At 62.6% G+C, this 19,898-nt stretch overlaps 7 protein-coding genes across 7 annotated transcripts; 3 read left to right on the top strand and 4 right to left on the bottom strand.

Moving 5' to 3' along the window:
• Positions 1 to 278: 278 nt before the first annotated feature.
• On the bottom strand, positions 279 to 4,029 carry F751_3020 (hypothetical protein; the record flags this gene model as incomplete). Its single annotated transcript, XM_011400004.1, has 10 exons — positions 279 to 491; positions 554 to 649; positions 811 to 942; positions 1,516 to 2,178; positions 2,319 to 2,444; positions 2,610 to 2,677; positions 2,880 to 3,000; positions 3,128 to 3,193; positions 3,540 to 3,635; positions 3,793 to 4,029. The coding sequence occupies 10 exons, from the start codon at positions 4,027 to 4,029 to the stop codon at positions 279 to 281; spliced, it is 1,818 nt and encodes a 605-aa protein (XP_011398306.1).
• F751_3021 (hypothetical protein) lies at positions 830 to 988 on the top strand (the record flags this gene model as incomplete). The annotated part of the gene is made up of 1 exon (XM_011400005.1): positions 830 to 988. The coding sequence occupies one exon, from the start codon at positions 830 to 832 to the stop codon at positions 986 to 988; it is 159 nt and encodes a 52-aa protein (XP_011398307.1).
• Positions 4,030 to 5,881: 1,852 nt separating the features above from the next.
• Positions 5,882 to 9,006, bottom strand: F751_3019 (Protein DAMAGED DNA-BINDING 2; the record flags this gene model as incomplete). Its single annotated transcript, XM_011400003.1, has 9 exons — positions 5,882 to 6,105; positions 6,281 to 6,474; positions 6,681 to 6,790; positions 7,034 to 7,297; positions 7,447 to 7,565; positions 7,709 to 7,829; positions 8,003 to 8,119; positions 8,288 to 8,671; positions 8,878 to 9,006. 9 exons carry the CDS (start codon positions 9,004 to 9,006, stop codon positions 5,882 to 5,884), a joined length of 1,662 nt encoding a protein of 553 aa, XP_011398305.1.
• Positions 9,007 to 9,391: 385 nt separating this feature from the next.
• Positions 9,392 to 13,180, top strand: F751_3018 (Lon protease 2; the record flags this gene model as incomplete). The annotated part of the gene is made up of 6 exons (XM_011400002.1): positions 9,392 to 9,607; positions 9,942 to 10,142; positions 10,533 to 10,627; positions 10,868 to 11,441; positions 11,577 to 11,775; positions 12,726 to 13,180. 6 exons carry the CDS (start codon positions 9,392 to 9,394, stop codon positions 13,178 to 13,180), a joined length of 1,740 nt encoding a protein of 579 aa, XP_011398304.1.
• A 380-nt stretch (positions 13,181 to 13,560) lies between these two features.
• Positions 13,561 to 14,230, bottom strand: F751_3017 (50S ribosomal protein L34; the record flags this gene model as incomplete). The annotated part of the gene is made up of 3 exons (XM_011400001.1): positions 13,561 to 13,687; positions 13,799 to 13,907; positions 14,053 to 14,230. 3 exons carry the CDS (start codon positions 14,228 to 14,230, stop codon positions 13,561 to 13,563), a joined length of 414 nt encoding a protein of 137 aa, XP_011398303.1.
• Positions 14,231 to 14,291: 61 nt separating this feature from the next.
• On the bottom strand, positions 14,292 to 14,492 carry F751_3016 (hypothetical protein; the record flags this gene model as incomplete). Its single annotated transcript, XM_011400000.1, has 1 exon — positions 14,292 to 14,492. One exon carries the CDS (start codon positions 14,490 to 14,492, stop codon positions 14,292 to 14,294), a length of 201 nt encoding a protein of 66 aa, XP_011398302.1.
• Positions 14,493 to 14,942: 450 nt separating this feature from the next.
• On the top strand, positions 14,943 to 16,413 carry F751_3015 (Putative pterin-4-alpha-carbinolamine dehydratase; the record flags this gene model as incomplete). Its single annotated transcript, XM_011399999.1, has 6 exons — positions 14,943 to 14,981; positions 15,130 to 15,221; positions 15,417 to 15,531; positions 15,707 to 15,807; positions 15,998 to 16,124; positions 16,348 to 16,413. The coding sequence occupies 6 exons, from the start codon at positions 14,943 to 14,945 to the stop codon at positions 16,411 to 16,413; spliced, it is 540 nt and encodes a 179-aa protein (XP_011398301.1).
• Positions 16,414 to 19,898: the final 3,485 nt, after the last annotated feature.

Genomic DNA, 19,898 nt, shown 5'->3' with positions numbered 1-19,898 from the left:
GACCGACATGGTGTAATTCTGTTCCTGGGCGCTGCGCTCTGTGAGCTACGTTCACCTCGGGGTCCGTTGTTGGACCTCTCCTGTACAAACTCGGAGGATTGTGTCCGCCTCGGCCTCCAGCCAGGATTGCGGACAGGCAAATGGGTGCAAATATTCTTCACATCACACAGCAGGAATGGACTCGCATCGCCGCGCAACACGAATACGCACAGACCAGGGCACTCCTAGAGACCGCAGGGTCCCACCTCAGTCCCCCCCCGGCCAAAGCACCGGCCTCCTCATGCAGGCCCCGGGGCCGGGCCCTTGGACGCCGCCCCTGCCCCGCCGGCCTTCTGGGGCTTGGGCTGGTCCACCACGCCGGCAAAGGCCTTGAGCGCGTAGCGATAGCCGCCGACATGCGCGACGTGCTCCTTGGCGCTGGCCCTTCCCAGCCCGGCCACGGTGGCGCTGCGCTGCTCCGGCGCCATGCGCGAGGGGGAGAGCAGGCGCAGCTCCACCCCCCGCCCGCCGCCTCGGCCGTGGAGGCGCCGCGCGGCCCGGCCAGGGCCAGCACCCGGGTCAGCGCCCGCCCGTACAGGGAGCCGCGCGTGGAGGAAAGCGCGAACGACAGCGCCGCGGCGTCGCAGCTGCCCTGGGTGGCGGCCGCCGACTGCGTTTTGGTGGACCGGGGGAGTTGCGGTTTCGACGGTGGAGTGCTCGGGCGTGAGCTGCACTCGTGGCCCCTTGCAGCAGGGCCAGCGCATGAGGGGCCCAGCAGGGCCCGACTCTGCGGGCCCTGGCCCCGCTCAAGCACCAGCCAGCCCTCCTCACCAGGATCTCCTCGTCGCCCATGACCGGTGCCAGGCCTGCCTCCTCCAGAACGCTTTCAGGAATGGGAGCCCCAGGCCCTTCCGACCCCGGCATGCCTGTGGGGATGAGGCCGCCGTCGGCGATCTCTCGCTGCTGCGCAGGCGGCGGGGCCATGTTTTCAGCCACTCCTGGCGTTTGATCATTCGCCAGCCCAGGCCCAGGCCCAACAATGCGCTCCATTGCCTGTCCTGCCTGCGCGACCACCGCCGCCGGGAGCGCGGGCGCGGCGGCAGCGAGCACACAGGGCACCGCGGCCCCCGATCCGCCTGGCAGCGCGCTCGCCAGCTTCCCTGCGCCCTGCCGCCCGGGCGGCGGTGGTGGCGACACACGCGCCTGCCCTCGTGCCAGCGCCCTCTCCACCCAGGCCTGGGCTTCTGCGCTGGGGGAGCGCTGCGGCGTCAAGCCCCCGCCTGACACCGCCCCGACCTCGGGCGCCGCGCCGGGCCCCGAAGCGGGCCGCTGCGGGGTAGCCGTGCCCGCCTCCTGTCCCCGGCGCTGGCTCAGCGACGCGAGCAGGGGCGACGTGGGGCCCGCGCCGGCGGCCGCGCCGGCGGCCGCCGCCTTGTCCCTGGCGGCGGCGCGGTTTGTCTCGCGCTTGCGCTGCTGCGCGTAGATCCGGCGCACGCCCGCCAGTGTGAGACGGCCAGACGGGAAGGCGGCGTGCACCTGGGCCAGCCACGCCTTGCCCATCGCGCTGTTGAGGTCGGTGTCGCGCAGGACCAGGCGCAGGCTCGCGTACACGCGCTGGCGCAGGGCCGTGGGCAGCAGCTTCCAGGCAGCCGCCTCCGCTTCCTTCTGCTCCTCGGGGGTCGCGGCGGGGGGTGGGGCGGGGGCCAAGGCAGTTGCCAGATACTGCCCCAACTCCGCCAGCTCGGCCTTCAGGCGTTCCTCGCCGGGAAGCTGTCCGGCTGCGTTATGCACTGGCGGTAGCCCAGGCTGCGCCGCAGCCGCGGGCAAGGCCGCCGGCACAATCGCAGGTACGGTCACAGACGCGGTCTGCGGCGCTGCCGGAGCAGCGACTGCGCCTGCCGCCCGGCCAGGCGAGGCGGCGCGGGCGCCCACCTGCGCACTTTGAGAAGCTGCCCCTGCGTCGGGCCCAGCCGCCCCGCCAGCCCCGGCGCGGGCTGCCAACTGTGCGATGCTCAAGGGCGCTGGCTGTTGGGGCGGGGCGGGTGCAGAAACGCTCGCATTCTGCCCTTCAACACCTGACGTCGCATCCACCTTCTTCCGCTTCTTCTTCCTTGGCGAGGCTTGGCCTGCGTCAGACGCGGGCTTGACTGCCGCAGACTTTGCGCCGCCAGAGCCATCCGCTGCAGTCCCCTTGCTTGCCTGACGTATTGGAGTGGAAAGTCAGGGGTTGTGGAAGGTGAATCCTAAATTCATTCTTCCAAAGGGCCATGCATGCCTCACAAGAGGCGGGGATTTGAGACTCTGGTCCTAGCTCCACACGCCGTCTGTCCTCGCCTCACCTTGACCGGCTTTGGCGGCGGAGCAGGTGCAACTGCACCAGAAACCACGGCATCCGTCGCCTTCCGCTTCTTCTTATCCTTCTCCTGTGGCGCGGCAGGCGGGCTGTCCAGGCGCTCAATCTCGCCCTGCGCAGCAAATACAAGGTGAGGGGGGCTTGGCGCCGCCGGAACTTGTGTCCATCTCCAGCGCGCCTTGAGACGGATGCTCACAGGTATGTTGTCCCTGGTCGGCGCCATGCAACACAAAACCCAGGGGTTTGGACTGGTTGTGGCCCACCGCAGACCCCTCACCCTCGTGATGAAGAAGCCCTGAAATTTGGTCCGCCGCCTGTCGCTGTCCTCCATCAGCTCAATGAACTCTGCGCCAGGCAAGGGATGGAGCAAGCGGGTATAGGATTGAGGGTTGCCCGCAGGCTTCATGACCATTGCTGTGTTGGCAGACACCAGACTCGATGGACCAAATTCCTGCAAGGTTATCAAGCATGCCTCGAGCCAGCAATCAACCCCGCTGCATATGTAACACGCCCGCCATCAGTACCCCATTCAACCTTCCCAGCAAACCTGAGTCATCGATGAACTCGTCCATGTGATCGTAGTCATCATTCTTCTGCCTGCGGCGGGTCTCCAGGTCTGTTCCTGTAGCGCCGCCTCCATCCGTGCCATTGTCGCCGTCCGCATTGTCCTGGCATGGGAGGGGAGCGCCGAATAGTTGCCCACTGGCTTCCATGGGACACATGGCAGGTGGAAAGAGCCCCGCAGGGTCTCAGCATTGCACATATCCCCAGCGAGCGCCCAACATCCACACACACCTCATCGGACATCGCGTCCCCATCGGGCTCGCCGGAATCGCTGTCTGAGCTGCTGCCTCCCCCCATCTGTGCAGGGAGAAGGGGGTTGCATTTGTGGAGCACAGACGCAGCCACAGCTCCCACATGCAGGCAGGAGCCGAGGCATACGAACGAGTGAAGCCTCCTCTTCCTCTGCACAGACTCACCCCAATCTTTTGCTCAAGGCGAGCTATCACTCTTGCCAACCCAGTCAGCTGGCGAATGTTGGACATCTGTATGAAGGAGTGAACACCGATCGATTGCTGGCCCACTTAATGTCAAGAGGGTTCAGAGATCCATGCAGCCGATTTTACACTCGAAATTGTCAGCTTTTATCCTGGCCCTCCTTCCAATGGCAGCATCATGAACCCCCAGATCAGCAATGACGACTCACCTCGTCGGATGCAGCCAGGCTACTCTTCGCCTCTTGCTCGTCCCGTGCAGCGATCTGCTTGTCTGGGCCGTTGGAACTCCCTCGAGCCTTGAGAAGCTGTAGGGATGGCGGAGAGTTCAGAAGCATTGTATTTTGGAGGCACAGCAGGATTGCAGCAGTGCCGAGAGACAAAGAGATGCATTGAGTTGCCAACACCACACAGGCCCCGCTTCCCCCATTCACACATTTTCCTCTGATAAATCGAGTCACCCACCTCCTTCCAGTCCACCATGGGCTTGGATGGCTCCAGGCCGGAGAGATCCACGTACAGCTTACGATCGGCGCCCAGATTGGCGGCAGCATACTCTGCCTGTGCCTGCAGGTCTGCCCCTCCGGGACAGACCTCCTCTACATGGGCTTCATCATCTACAGTTGCCTGATTCGATACGATTGTGGGCGATGCAGCGATCTGAATCGGCACAATGCGCCTTCGGGGTTTGGGATCCACCATCCCTCTCCGCCTTTGCTGCAAGGGGATGAGACGATCTCGTGCAGATGTGTACTGGTGGTAAATATCGCTGGTATCTTCTTGGTAGAACGGTCTTCGAGGGTCGATGAGTCGATGCGGATCTGTATTTGCCGACGCATAACTTTAGCGCGCTGCCCTGCATGGAATTCGAAAGCCACGAAGGGGTGATCGTGTATGTGTCTTGCATGCAACAGCGTCCTTAGAATCTGCGGGTCTCGTCCAACGGGATACAACTTAATGATAGTAAAGAGGCTTGCATCGGCATTGGACAATCTAGAGAAAATTATTGCCACCAAGGGCCTTTCAGAAGTGATCCGCAATCCACCCGCGACGGGTGGCCACTACTCGATGCTCACAAGCATCAGCTCGGCAGTCTTATGAGGATTTACAGAGAGTGCACCCATCATGGCCCACACAACCTCTGAATTAGCTGCCCTCATCCTGCGGGACGCCGAGCAACTCCGACGCAATGCTCAAGGTCTGAGTGCATGTGCCGGGCAGAATCGCCTCATGATCTCCAGCACAGTCTGTTCGTATTAACGTCATCTAAAAACCCTTGCAAATTTACCCACCTTGTCCTGCAGATGCCGGGGTGAGCGCCTATGTTCAGAGACCCGTCCAGAGGGAGAAACCTAATACAAGATTCCTGCACACCACTCTGCGGAGTGTGGAACATGGTGAGTGTGTGCGTGTATTCCCTTACATATGGGGGTTGGATACAGGCGCAATTCCAAGGTGTGCATGCTTGCACCAGTGAAGATCGAGAGCGTGGATCGTGATCTGCTGGCAATGCTGATACCTTCAAGCCCTGCCATCTGACAACACCCCAACAGCCAACAAACGAGCTCAGGAGCAGGAGATGTGGGCGAGGCACATGCACCATCGCCAGAGCAGTGAAGGCAAAGCAGAACATCCTCAGCAGGGGGGCCAGGCGCATCCCAGTTCCGCCGCAGCGCTGGCAGCAGTCACGGAGACGAGCGCTTGGGACTCCGGTGTGCCCAGGAGAATGCCTGTTGATGACGTTCCGCAGCCCAGCCATAGGGTCAGGTGAGCAGCATCGGCAATTCCTGGGCGAGTTTACTGAGACGAGACAATGTTAGGGCAAGAGGTGCACCGGTGGGTCAGAGTGGTTGATGGTGGCCGCCCATCTCATAATGGCAGCTGACCTCCAGTCCTTCCTTTCTCCGGCTTTCCCCACATTGCAGAGGGAGGGGCGGCATGGGTGCAAGGATGGACGAGGCAGGCCCATCCCTCCCTGCTACTGACGCAAGGGAGAGGGTGAATGAGGACATCGCACTGGTGGATCGCAGGGTTCGAGGTCCTTTCTTTCCACCTGCTGGCGTGAAGTCTGAGGAGTGCTCGCAAGGCAAAGACGTTGGGGGTTCGTTCCTTGGCATGTCGCCTACGCGGAGCCGCATCCCAAGCGACAGCCCTTCCAGCAGTGAGAACAGGAAAGCAAGGAAGACAGACCGCAGATCGAGGGGAAAGTCTTCCAAGTATAAAAAGAGAATAGAGAAGCGTGAGAAGAAGAAGAAGAAGAAACGAAGTCGGTAAGAAACTCCCTGTGTGTTCGTTTTATGCACTTTCTCACCCTGACGCTCTCCCATGTGACAATCTTGAGTCTCTTCCAGAGTGCTTATGCTCTAGTTAAGCGATGACAAGGAAGGGTTTGAGGTGAAGCCCTCTTTAAATTACATATTTGTCATGGCCCGACAAACCTCCTCACAAGGTAGAAGGGCCATTCGGCTGCCTAGCAAGAGATTCCCTATGTGTCACATCGCGCCTGAAGATGATGTCAAATTGACTCTTAAAGGAGATTGCATTCAGCCTAAATTCAAGGCCCCTCCTCGTCCTTTTTCCGCTTGCGTGGAGGCTTCTTCTTAGTGCTCTCGCCGGCGTCATCTGTTTTTGGAGCTCCTGTCGCAAATTTGGCCTTCTTCTTGGGTGTCTCGCTCTCGTCAGCGTCAAAGAAGGTGTACCCGGCAGCGGCTGCCAAGCTTAGCTGGTCTGATATGCTGTTGGAAGCTGTCAGCCCAATATCTCGCACGAGCTCACCATCTGTAGAATGGGTGATGGTACATGCAGAGTGCTTGAAGAGCATGTGTACTCGGCTGTAGTCCATGCACCATTGCGAGCACACAGTGATCAGATGACGCTACCCCTTCTCATTTGTGCATGATGCTTGCCATGCATGACACGGCTTGATGCAGCATCCTCCACGCCGTTCCCTCACCTGGGGCGGGCCTCCACACAAAGAGTGATCGGCTGTTCCCACTGACGATCAATTCCTGGTTGGGGTGCAGCTTGTTCACTGGAGAGATGGTGGTGAGATTTGGGTCGACCAGTTCAGATACCAGTTCACCAGTGGACGCATCCAGGAGATCCACTGGATGCAGAGCCACGCCCCCAAAGTCCTCCGATATGTATCTGAAACAGAGTGAAGACGAGTGATTTTGGTGTCAGGGAGATGGGCTTGCATGCTGTCTGGGTGGGTGCATGCCCACGTGCACCCATGCCCCTCAGCTTTGTGCAGCACTGCACCGCTACTGTCCTGTTACGGATCACACACTCCAGGTCTGGTCCCAGACTTGATCCTCAAGGCGTACAACCCATCCCCTGTCTGACAAACCGACCTGCCGCACACGATGAGCCTTTCCGTGAGATCCTTGGGGTCCCACTCTGCCCGGAAGGGCGTCAAGTAGCGGTTGAAGTTATTACTGTGCACAATCATTCGGTCCGGCTCCTGCAAGGGAGATGCAGGATGCAGCCTGACATGCTGCAGGAATGCAGCCTGACGATGTCCATCCCCAAGAGGAGTGCATCCTTGGCTGCCCAGGCAGACTGTGAATGGCACATAGCAGGAGCCACGCAATGACAAAGTACACCTTTGCCCGCAAACTTGGTCTCCACCTCCAGGTGCGCGGGCCAGCCCCTCCCTCTTGAGTTCCAGACCCCTGCCCCCCTCGAGTGTCCACCTTTCTCGTACCTGATCCGAGGTATACACATAGTCCCACACTCTGAGTCGGTTGTCCTGGCTGGTGGTGAGAATCTTGCGGCCCGTGATGGGGCTGAAATACGCGGCATTGATCACCTTGCTGTGCTGCAGCGACGCCAGCTCAGCACGGGGCACCTCGGCCCCCGCTTCCTGCTTTCCTCCCAGCACCCTCAGGTCAAGCAGGCGAGCAGCATAGTCGTTCCCTGCCGTGAGCAGGAGGTTGGCGTCCACGGGGTTCCCAGCCACGCTCTGGACCTAGTGGACAGCGAGGGGCATGTGGATGTGGGGGGTGAGAATGCAGGCCAAGAGCATTCGCATGTGGGGTGCAGGAGGGACTTTCCAAACATCAAAGGGCCACTGTCAGACAGCCTCATAGTCCGTGCAAGCAACAAACGATATCACACCCGCTCCAGTTGCACCTTGGTGCCCTTCTTGTGGGCCTGCATGGTCGCAAAGGCCGAGGAGTGCCGCGGGTCGCAGAAGTAGAGCATGCCCTTATTGTCCCCGGCCACTACAATCCCACCTGCAAAGACCGCATGGCATGAATGTGGTGGGGTGGTGGGGCCGGTCAGGCACCATGCCATCAACGATTGAACCCCGGCACCTCCACAGGATTATCTCAACTCCCAACCCTTGTACCTCCCACTCCCGAGATGTGATGCTCACCCTGCATGACGTCCATGGCCATCTGGGTAATCCAGCTCCCATCCTCCTCTACAGGACCCCTCCACTCCCGTGGGGTGGCAGTGTGCAGTGTGGTTGCTGCTCCCGTCTCAACATCAAAGATCTGTAATGCACAGACACGTGGAGCGAGGGGAATATCGTATGCAGCACTGCAGGCGATCTTGCAAGGGTGTGCCAACTGTGCTCGCCCTGTTCACTTCGATACAAAATCCTACCCAGTACCTCAGCTTGGAGCTACAGGATGATCCCCCCAGTACCATCCATGCATGCACGCACCTTGACGGTGCTGTCGTAGCTACAGGTGGCACAGGCCAATCCATCGCTGCCTGGCGCAAATTTCAGAGCACTCGTGAGCCAGAAGTTGATGGAGCGGTAGACAGTGCGCTCATACACCTGCGGGGAGGACGAAGCTGCCTGAGCTGAAGGGAGTGGCAGGCATGCGCACGCACCTTGACACAAGATTGGCCATACAACCACTGGGAGTACGCAGGCCTGATGCGCACCACAGTCTTCAATCGCTCTCTTCCTTGGCAGCCCACCCCTCAAGCACGCACTCGTCACCTTCTCCATGTCCCAGACCGCGATGCGCCCGCCCTTGGACCCCGACAGGACGATGTTCTGGTTGCGCGGATGGAATTCCAGGCACACCACACGGCGGTCATGCAGGCGGAGCACCGCGCTCTCCACCTGCCAGCGCTTGCGCTGAGGCGGCAAGCCCGGGGCGGCGGCGCCCGCCGCGCCCTGCTCCCGCCGGAGCACCTCCCACTGAACCCCGTCTGTGGGGTTGGATCCAGGGGCGGCGCTGCAGCCGTGACCGGGATCTATCCGGAAGGGACAGGTCATGGTGCTATGACCGCTCTGCCCGCACAGGTAGCAGGGCTTGTTGGGGCAGTCGAAGTAGCGGGCGCCGATGAAGCCAGCACAATGGCCCTTCTTTCCACAGACCTGTGTGTGCAGGGCGAGGCACCCTGGGTGAGCCACACTGACTACACGTTTCCCAGGGCAGGCCGCCCTTCACACCACACACCACGCACGTGGCATGTGAGCTCGCTGGAGGTTCCTCCCAGCTTAATGGAGATCTTTCTCCCGGCCTGGAGCGGGGGTGTGACGGGCTGGGGGGCGGCACTCGGTCCCGGTCGGTCGCTGCACACCGCAGGGCTGTCGTCGTCGCTGCTGGGGTACCCAGTTTCATCCTCGGATGCTGAAGGAGATCCAGACTGGGAGGAGGAGGCATCGTCCTCATCCTGTGCATCCAGGAACTGAAGCTCCCGCCTCGACATGGGGCCGTCCCCACGGGACCTCCAGTGGTGTCTACGGGCACTCTCAAGCTGGTTTATTCACAGGCAACTATTGCTGCGGTGTACAACCAACCCATGTGTGGGATGGGTCACCCTGATCACACGCTCTTCATGCGGATGTGTACGCGCCCTCAGATCTGTTTTCCGACCAGAACCCTGTTTTTCCGAAACGCTGACACGGCCATTTCCAACACCGGTCAAGACATACGGGCACATCCTGCTTCCCCTGGAAGCTCGATTTTATTCCGCTCTGCTGCGTGCTCCAGTGCGAGCCTTCGCAATGAAGCGAGGCAAACCTGGCCAGGAGGGCCAGGAGCGCACCCTTCCCCTGCTGCCTCTCTCCACCCATGTTCTCCTGCCCGGGGGCATGCTCACTGTGGCCGTGCAAGGCAACAGCCATCTCATCAAGCACTTGGTGCATGAACAGGGCCGAGACGTGATGGTGGCCGCTGTGCCCTACTCCCCCGACAACGGGGAGGACCATGGCCCAGCGGACAGCGAGGGGGACCAGCCCCTGGACCATGACCGCCTGTTCCACACCGGCACCGCAGCGAAAGTCGTGCAGCTGCACAAAAGCGCCAAGGTATTCGATTTCGAAAGCAGGGAAGGGAGGGAGAGGGGGCTTTCCGGGCATGTTGTTTCTCCTCCATGGGAACCCCAGTGGGTCTATGTTTCGGAACCGCCCCCGGCCAGGGTGGGGAATAGTGTCTGTCTGAGTACTCGTCTAGTTTTATTGGTTATTGAGCTCATGGGATCTAGGAGAATACGCCTGGACCAGACGGCTGGAGGTCCATTGGTGGAGGCTATTCCCCTTGGGTCAACGTGTCATGTGCCTGGGTTGCCGTAAAGCAGACACCTACCCGAGGAGCAAGCATGCCTTACCCTCTACCTCAACGTCCTCCTCCACCTCTGCGCAGTCTGGCGTCTGGACCCTGAGCCTGGAGGGGCAGAGCCGCGTGCGGGTCGGCGACGTGACCACCGCCGACCCGGCGCACGGCCCTTACTTTGCCCGCGTCGCGCAGCTGGACCACTTCGGCGGCGCGCCCCTCGCCAACGAAGACAGCGCGGAGGAGGAGGCCCTGGCCCGCTCCCTGCTGACCCAGGCGCGGCGGCTGAGCGTGCGGCTGCAGGGCCCGGCGCGCGGCGCCGAGGCGGCGCGGCGCATCGCCGGCATGCTGCGCGCCGGCGGGCGCGAGCGCATGGCGGACGTGCTGGGGTCGCTGGCGGCGCGCACGCGCGCCGACCGCCTCTTGCTGCTGGGCACGCTGGGCCTGGCGGCGCGCATGCGCCTCGTGGGTGCCATGCTGGACCGCCTGCTGGCCGTGCTGGAGGGCGCCGGCGCCCGGCCGGGCACGGCGCTGGTGCCGGTGCCTGCGCCGCGGGGCGGGGCGGTCGAGCAGGGCCAGGACCCGGCGGAGGGCGAGCCGGAGGACGAGGTGCAGGTGGTGCTGGCACGGCTGGCCGCCGCGCGGCCGCCGCCGGCCGTGCTGGCGGCCGCGCGGCGCGAGGCCAAGCGCCTGGCCCGCGGCGCCGACCACTCCCCGGCCTACGCCATGGGCCTGACCTACCTGGAGACCCTGGCCGACCTGCCCTGGGACCGTTGGTCCTGGCAGCTCGAGAAGCGGGCCGGTGGGTCCGGCGGCGCAGCGCGGGTGCCTGGCGAGGCGGCGGGCGGGGGGGTGAAGACCTCGCCCTCGCCCGCGTCGCCCCCCCGCCAGCCCGGCGCCACGCCCACGCCATCCCCACACCGCCCCTCGCCCACTCCCCCTCCGCCGTCCCCCGACGCCCTCCCGCCCGACCCCACGCTGGCGTCGGTGCGTGCGGCGCTGGACGCGGCGCACAGCGGGCTGGACTCCGTCAAGGCGCGCATCGTGCAGTATGTGGCGGTGCAGCGGCTGCGCGGCTGGGACGCGCGCGCCCCCGTGCTGTGCCTGGTGGGCCCGCCCGGCGTGGGCAAGACCAGCCTGGCCGCCTCGGTGGCGGCCTGCCTGCGCCGCCCGCTGCACCGCATCTCGCTGGGCGGCGTGCGCGACGAGGCCGAGGTGCGCGGCCACCGCCGGACCTACGTGGGCGCCATGCCCGGGCGCGTGCTGCAGGGCCTGCGCCGCGCGGGCGCGCGCGACGCCGTGCTCCTGCTCGACGAGGTCGACAAGATGGGGCGCGATTCGCGCGGCGACCCCGCCGCCGCGCTGCTGGAGGTGCTGGACCCGGAGCAGAACGCCGCGTTCGTGGACACCTACCTGGGCCTGCCCTTCGACCTCTCCGCCGTCCTCTTCCTGGCCACCGCCAACCGCGCGGCCGACATCCCCGAGCCGCTCCTGGACCGCATGGAGGTCATCCACCTGCCGGGGTACACCCTGGAGGAGAAGGCGAGGCGGCATTGGAGGGGGTGGAAGGACCAGGGGGCGGGGCGGGGTGTTTGGGAAAGGGGTGCCGCCAGACTCCTGCATGCCTCCGATCGCTCCCAAATGCCGGTCCAGGACCACCCCAGTCACCCCGCTGCCTCCCGGCACTCACTCCTCCCTCCCTCCCTCCCTCCCTCCCATCGCCAGATGGCCATCGCGGAGCGGCACCTGGTCCCGCGCGTGCTGGCCGACCACGGCATGACCCACGCCGACCTGGCCTTCCCCGCCGACAGCCTGCGCCTGCTGGTGGAGGGGTACACGCGCGAGGCGGGGGTGCGCTCGCTGGCGCGCGCCATCGCCGCCGTCTGCCGCCACGTGGCCGTCGACCTCGTCGCCACCGGCGAGGGTGCGGCGGAGCCCACCCCGGAGGCCCCGGAAGCGCGCGGGCAGGGCGCGGACCCGGCGACGCCCGACGCGCTGGGCGGCCTGGGCGCGGCGGGGGCCCCCGGGCCGGACGCGGCGGGTGTCGGAGTCGTGCAGCGGGCGCCTCGCGTTGCAGGGAGCCCTGCCGCGCCGGCGCTCGTGCATGCACCGGGGCTGGATGCGGCGCCGAGCTCGTGCACTCCCCCGCCGCCGCCGCCTGCGGCGAGGCTGACCTGGCGAGCATGTTGGGCCTGCTCTCGCACCCCCTGCCGCCGCAGCGAGCCGCCGCTGCACCGCCTCCATCCAGCCGGGCGGGGGCCTCGCCCGGCCTCGGCTGGTTCTCGCGCCTGGTGGGGCCCGGGCGGGGCGCCGAGGCCTCGCCCCGGGCAGCGCCTCCCGGGGGCGTGGCGCAGGCGCGGCGCAGGTCGGCGCCCAGCCCGCCGAGCGTGGCGCCCACGCCCTCCGTCGACGGCGACCTGCGCGCCATCGCCGGGCTGCGCCTCTCCCCCGCCGCCGACCCCGCCGCGGCGCTGGCCCCGCCGCCGTGGCGCCGGGGTCCCATGCGCCGCGCCCCCCGGCGCGACGGGCCCCTGCTGGTCACCCCCGCGCTGATCGAGGCCGCGCTGCGCTCACGGCGCTTCGACGGCGCCGACGCCGCGGAGCGCGTGACCGGGCCGGGCGCGGTGGCGGGGCTGGTGTGGACCGCCGCGGGCGGCGCGGTGCAGTACATCGAGTGCATCGCAGTGGGGCGCGGGCGGGCGGGGCGCAGCGGCACGCTGACCCTCACGGGCCAGCTGGGGGAGGTGCTGGGGGAGAGCGCCAGGATCGCGCTGTCCTGGGTCCGCGCCCACGCCGGCGCCCTGGGCCTGGAGGACGACCGCGACGGCGCGGGGCGGGCGCCCCGCGCCGGCGATGGCGGCGGGGAGGCTGGAGCCCGGAGCAGCGACGGCGGCATCCCGGGGCCTGCCGGTGCCGGCTCGCACCGCGACGCCCCTGCCTCGCCCGTGGCGTGCTGGGACGTCCACGTGCACCTGCCCGCCGGCGCGGTGCCCAAGGACGGCCCCAGCGCCGGGGTCACGCTGGCCGTGGCCCTCGTCAGCCTATTCGCGGGGCGCACCGTGCGCGCCGACGTGGCGATGACGGGGGAGCTGACGCTGCGCGGCCTGGTGCTGCCGGTGGGCGGGGTCAAGGAGAAGCTGCTGGCCGCGCATGCCGCGGGCGTGCGCCGCGCGCTGGTGCCCGTGCGCAACCTGCGGGACGTGCGGGATGACCTGCCGGCTTCGGTGCGCGAGGACATGCAGGTCCTGGGCTGCCAGCGGATGGAGGAGGTGCTGGCCGCCGCCTTCGACCCGCCCCTCCGCCTGCGCCACACCCCGGCGCGGCTCTGAGGCTGTGCTTGAACGAGGGGCGGGTCCGGGGGAGAGAGGCAGGCAGCGGATCGAGGAGCGCCTGGCGCCGCAGGCTGGCGGCCTCCCAGGTGCGGTGGCGCGCGCCCACCCACCCCGATCCCCGCCCTTTTCTGAATGGATTGCAAGTGAGAGGCCATGGAGCTCCACCGGTATGCCACCTCCTTCTCATCTATGAACGATGGCTTGCCAGGCAGCGATGCTCCCCTGCTGGTCCCTCGTGGGTGCCCACAGTACACAAGCCCCACCACTGCGTGTTGCCACTGTGCTCGGGACTGTGCACATGCACGCCTCACGCTCACACCCAGATCGAGGAAGCTGTAACAAACGAATGCTCGCCGGGGCACGGCGGCATCGCTGCATCACTTGCGGGTGGGGCGCCCGCCGGGGCAGAGGACCTTGCGCCCCTTCAGGCGCCGCTTGGCCAACACCTTGCGCCCCGCCGTGGTTGCCATGCGGGTCCTGAATCCAGACACACGCGCCCGTTTCCTGTGCATGGCCAGGAGGGTGTGGCGTGTCAGGGCCACCTGGTGGACGCTCCATCTCCCCACAAGCGGCAGTCCGACGACATGATCCGGCCAGCTGCACCCCACACCCTACCTCCGGCTGCCATGCAGCGTGTTTCCGAGGCCCTTCTTGTTGTTGGCCTCGACCAAGAGCGGCCAGCGCATGCCAGACAGCGCCCGCTTCACTGGGTTGATGACCAGGTCTGCATCATGGTGTGGGGATGAGGGACATGCTCACAGGGCCTCCAGGCTTCCGCAGCGGCCAAGTGCATTGCGACTCCGAAAGTTGCCCAGTGTTGCATCACTTGCAAGCATCACATTCCTCCGCATGGCCCCGCCGGGACTCACTGGTGAAGGTTGCGCTGAAGCCACGGAGGGCGGTGCTGGGACTCAAGAAGGACGTCTGCAGGGCAGACACCCGCAGAGGCGCCTGAGCATAAACGGGTCTAGTCACCGTCACACTCCTGCTCTGAGTCAGGCGACAGATGTTGGGCCGAGTCGTGGTGAAAGCCGTGACTGGCCTCATGCTGCTCCCCGCGACTAGCACCGACGCCCGACGAGAAGGAAAGATATATCCTGGACTTGTTTCAAAGCACTTGAACCTTCTCGGTCAAAGATGCCGAGCCACCTGCAAGGCATCGGAGGGACGCATTGCCGACCAGAGAGGGCAGAGTTTGCGGATAGGGTGGGGGGTCCCGCGGCGGTACCGTGCCGCTCCCAGCAATGATCAGACTCAGCGATGCCGCGGCACCCGCTCCCCGATTGCCGCACAAGTTGGGAAAGAGCATATGGATACCCTTAATAATGCTATCATTGGTCTCAGGAAGAGTCGTGCGTGGTAAAGGACTGGCAGTCGCTGTGGTGGGCGTGACTGGACTCGGGGGTCAGGCTAAGAACATGCTCGCTTCTGGCGCCACGACGCGCGGTGAGCCTGGGGAGGGCTGACATGCTGCTGAGTGCCGGAACTGTAATATCTGTATTACATTCCCCCCCATGCATGCGTGCTGCAGGGCTGCCTTGTGCTCCACGGCCACTGGTGTCCCTGGTGGGTTGGGGCGATGGGAAGTATGGGTTGGCATGTCATCGGCTCTTCTTACTCCGGGGCCTGGTGTATTGCATGGACTTGATTGCTATACTGAATAGAAGGACTCGCATGTGATTCCAAATTAGAATGTTTCCTCCCATTCCCGTAGTCTTGTGGACGCCTGGGCGTGTCATTCATTTACAGAAGGTTCTCCATGTCCAGCCAGAAGCTCAGAGCTAGAGACGCTGATGGGGTGAGTGGCAGAGTGGAGTTGGTGTCTGTTCTGTAGATATAAGAGCACACCGGTGATCTTCCTGCTTATGCATGACAGTCAGGGTAGAGGTGCACGGCGTGCCAAGCAATGCCATCTGTCACTCACCCAGCATGCATCCAATGCGCAGGATTTTGGTGCGAGAGACCCCTTCCCTGGTGAGATCGCCACCAACTTCACCGAGAAGAGCTTCGGAAACGAGAACACGGAGCACCTCATAAAGTGCGATGTGGGCAGTGAGGAGGCGCCTGTCAGAACCTGGACAGGGCGGGGGCTGCTGCACATGTGGGGCTTGGTGTCTGAGAAGCTGCAGTGGGGATGCTTCAACCAGGAGTTCCGATCCCATGCCCCTGAGTATTGTCTCCAGAAGGTTCTCAGTGACTCACCCAAACATACCCTCTCATGTCTCTCCAACAGGCCCCCGGATGGCCTGGCATCCCTGGTTGGACTGAAGAACAGGAAGTGCCTGGCCTGCGAGGGCGGGGATGTCAAGCCCCTGACCGACTCCGAGGCCGAGAAGCTCAGGCATCAGGTGATGACTGGGCAGATCTGGGATGGCTATGGTAGGGACGCTGCAGGCCCGCGAGTGCGGCTGATGGCTTCCGGCAAAGTGCCGGCCAGGGGAGATTTGACACAGTCTCTTTTCATTTTCAAGTTCCCAGATCTGAAAGAGCGCCACTCACTCCAGACCCATCCATGTCTTGCAGTGCCCCGGCTGGAGATTGACAACCAACGACAAGGGCATCAAGTGCATCTCTCAGGAGTGGAAAGTGCGCAACTTCATGGCTGGGCTGGAGCTCTTCAAGAGGTGCGTGGAGGGGCACTGATGTTGTGGTCCCGCAGCAGGAGCAGGGAATCCTTATCGACCCTTTGAGAGACTTTGTGGCAGCTGTGCTAGACGTAAGAGTTTGCAGTGCTTCCTCTGGTGATGGTGCAGCTCATCCGGCCGCACAATCCCTCACTACGTCGTATCTCTCTGCCTGTCATCCCTTGAGCAGGGTGGCCGCGGTGGCAGAAGCCGAGGGCCACCACCCCGACCTCCACCTGGTGGGCTACAACCGCGTTACGGCGGAGCTGACGACCCACTCTGCCAACGGCTTGACAGAGAACGACTTCATCATGGCGGTGAGTGGACCCTGCATCCTGGGCTTTGAATCGTCTGGGCAGGCGGTGGTGGTTGCAAGCTGTTGAATGCTGCGCATAGAGTGGGCAGAGGGCATGATGGGCATTTTTAGAGAAGGAAAGGGCAAATGCATCCTAACGAGAGAGCATGTTTTAGAGACATCATGGCTGAACTACAGTCAAACTGAAGTTCAGGACGCTCAGATCTCAACCCTTGTGTTTGCAGGCCAAAATCAGCGATCTGGACGTCGCCGACCTCCAGCCCAAGCGCAAGCCCAAGTTTTGGGCCTAGAGGGATGGGTGTTGTTTCGGTACAAGGGATTTTGCACATTGTGAATTGCATGCATTTTGGGGCAGTGTGTGTGTTTGCCATGGATCTCACGATGTTGTAAGGGCACGACTGAGTATCGATTGCACAGCGAGGAGCACAAGGGCGGGTCCGTGCAAGGAGAAGAAATTGTATTATCAGGGTTTGATGGCGCTGCCATACCCAGCAGTGCTCCAGTCGTTCGTTTGTGTGCTATCGGGCGAGAAAGACCTTGCACGCTGGCCAAGTGGGGTGCTGCCTGGTAGGTTGATCTTCACGCGCTCCATCACAGTCCAAGTTCGGGCATGTCTGCATTGGGAGCAAATGTATTATTGACCTGGTGACTTGCCGCTCAGCCCCTGCCCTGTACGGTCGGCGTCTCACGCAACAACCACCTTTTGGTGCACACATGGCCCCTCCCCAGCGCCAATGTATCTGACCCCCTGTGTGCTGTTGTCCTGCGCTGCTCAGCAGCGAGACAGACGAGGTTGAATGTCCCCACCCCCCCTGAGGGGCTCGAGTCTCATCCGCCCCAGGCACCCAAAAGCACAAGGATCCACCCATCTCACCAGGACAGAGGGTGGGAAGGCCGCGCAAGCTGGACGAAAAGGGGGACAGTGGTGTGTCCTGGCGATGCTGTCCAGGCCTCCCCAGCGCAAGGTCGGCAGGGCCAAGGGTGGCACCGGGTTGCCATGACCCCCAACCCCCAGCCTCCAGGTCTAGCGTCAGCAGGCAGCCTTGCATGCCCTCGGGAGGGGGGCTGGGCGGGGAGGCCAGGAGCTCCAAGCACAGGTCGGACAGGGAGGGGCTGGGCGGGCTGGCGGGGCACCGCTGCGCGGCAGGTTCCGCGTCCGGGCAGGGCGTGTGGGTGGCTCCCGCCTCATGCGCCGCGGCCACTGTGCCAGGCTCGAAGCCGCCGTGTGTGTAGCGTCCGCACCAGGCTGTGGCATGGCGGTGGGGAGAGGGCAGCGGGGTACGATCGGTGGTCCGACCCTCCACAAAGCTGTGATTGCTGTAGGGAGGGTTTGCAGCCCACCCATCGCCACAACAGTACCCACACCCCATGCTCTAGCCCAGCACATCCCGAATCAAAATGGCAAAGGCACTCACCAACGTATATCACGGGGCTCCCGGGAGGTTCCTCGGGAAAGCGAGCCTCTGCGCAGTGCCGCACCGTCACCGGGGTGGAGGGAGGGCGCAGGGGCACCCGGATGATGGTGGGCCGCTCCGGCAAGGTCACGGTCGTGGTCCAGTCTGGCCGGCAGGAGTGCGGGGATGGTGAGCAGGGTGGCCGTGCATATGTGTCTCTGACAGAGGCAGGGCTCACTAGAAACCAGTGGAAAGTACACCGCTGAAAAGCTACGAATCCCTTTGCACCATAGGCCGCCCAATTGGCCAGTTCTCCGCTGAAGCGCATTGCTCACCAGCAGAGTTGGGCAGGTTGGGATCACGATTTTCCACCAGTGCACCGTTCACCGGCTCCATCTGCTGGCCGTGTGTCAAGCAGCCAGCCAGTGGGCTGCGGTCTCTGGACCTGGTAACGATGGAAATGGGCTTCTCAGAGAGTGTTCTCCGGCAAACACAAGTCGTCATGTCCACTTCCGCCACACACAGTCGTTCCATGCTGGCATGTCGGTGATGGCCTCTGTTGTATGGTCCTGCGACTGGGGAGGGGCGTGTTACTAATACTCACGTTCCTGGAGAAGGCGGGATGATCACTGTCAGTAGGCTGCGGTCTCTGGACCTGGTAACGATGGAAATGGGCTTCTCAGAGAGTGTTCTCAGGCAAACACAAGTCGTCATGTCCACTTCCGCCACTCACAGTCGTTCCATGCTGGCATGTCGGTGATGGCCTCTGTTGTATGGTCCTACGACTGGGGAGGGGCGTGTTACTAATACTCACGTTCCTGGAGAAGGCAGGATGATCACTGTCATTCGACAAGAGCATTCACGATGGAATCCAGCAATGAGGCACACGGTGTACAAAGAGCTTGTGGTGGCAGTCCCTGAATCCATCCATGCTGACCCGCCAGGCACACCTGATCTTCGCTTTTTAGTCACATTAGGGCCTAAAAAGAGGGAATATGGGGTGCAAAGGTTGCTGCGTAGTCTACTAAGACTAAATTTGGACATTAAATGTTCTAATGTGGAATGCATGCTTACCTAATCTTGGCCGTCCTCGACGGGGAGGACTCCACCCTAGCATGGTCTCCTTGGTTAACACTCACAGCCCGAGTCACGACTCCCGTTCAATCCGAACCCTATCGATCCATCCAGGATATCGAAGTCGTATTCATTTGTTTCCAGTGTCTGCTCGGAAGATTATAAGTCCAGGCGAGATGGGAGGGGGTGCCGGCACAACGCCAAATTCTTGCCGTACACGAATCAGATCTCAGCGAGCAGCTACCAATCCAGACTGATATAGTACTTTTAGAATTCACACAAACGTAGCGATTGGTTGCCATGCATTAATAGTATCCTTGCGAGGCAGCGTGTCATCCTTGTATCCACCTTGTCGCCAATTTCGGATGCTCAGAAAGTACGACGAATCAAACTAACAACAGTACGAACTCTGCTCATGACTCATCAAGGGCTGAGAGCCATCTAGGCATTCTGATCCCATCAAAGCCATTGGGTGCAAAACACCCTGGCTGCAACGTTTTACGTCTGGAGCAGTGACGCATTCTTGAGCATCGTGGACTTGCAGCCTGGGCCCCTGCATGAAACATGCCCTGGGGACCATGCAGATTGCAAGGATGTGCATTTGTTACAACATCTAGAGTAACATAATCAATGATGGACATGTGCCTCCCATAGCGATAAGCTGCACTGGCGACACATGCGGTAAACGGCTGAGAAGCTGAGCCTCAGTGGCTTTTGCCCTGGCAGGCAGGCAGACAGGAAGTAGACACTATGAGTTGGAGGTTGATATTACATCTCCAGCCTTTATTTGAAGTCGGGCAGATGCAATATCCTGCTTCATGCTCATGTTTTACGAATTGTGCTTGTACAGCTTCAGACTTGTCCAGTTGACAAAGACAGCCATGATGGTGACAGGCAGTGTGGCCGCGATGAGCTGAGGGTAGTAGTCACTCTGTTTCAGAGTATACAGGAGGCCTCCAGAGGGCAAATCCAGGAAAGGGACCACCTGGTTGCAAAGGGTAGGAATTTTGAGGAATCAGAACTTACTTCCCCAAGTCGACAGTGTCACACTGACAAGCAGTACTGTGTGGCGGGAAGACTAGCATGCACTTCGGCTCCCTCAAACGATTATAGATTATCACCATTGTCTTGAGAAGAACTCCCACTAAAAGGGAGAGGCCAGCGGCAATGAGCAAAATCCTGCACCGATTGGTGTGCCTTTGTGTGACCATGAGCAATGATTGCTTATACAAGCACTAGGCTCAGGTCTTGTCATGTCTCTGTGGGTCATGACCACATCTTCTCACCCGAGAAAGAACTCCGAGCGG

The sequence above is a fragment of the Auxenochlorella protothecoides genome (assembly GCF_000733215.1).
Source record: "Auxenochlorella protothecoides strain 0710 unplaced genomic scaffold scaffold32, whole genome shotgun sequence".
In the NCBI taxonomy this organism is placed as follows: Eukaryota; Viridiplantae; Chlorophyta; class Trebouxiophyceae; order Chlorellales; family Chlorellaceae; genus Auxenochlorella; species Auxenochlorella protothecoides.
The sequence above is the reverse complement of the archived record's forward strand: the minus strand, read 5'-3'. Positions and strand labels throughout refer to the sequence as shown.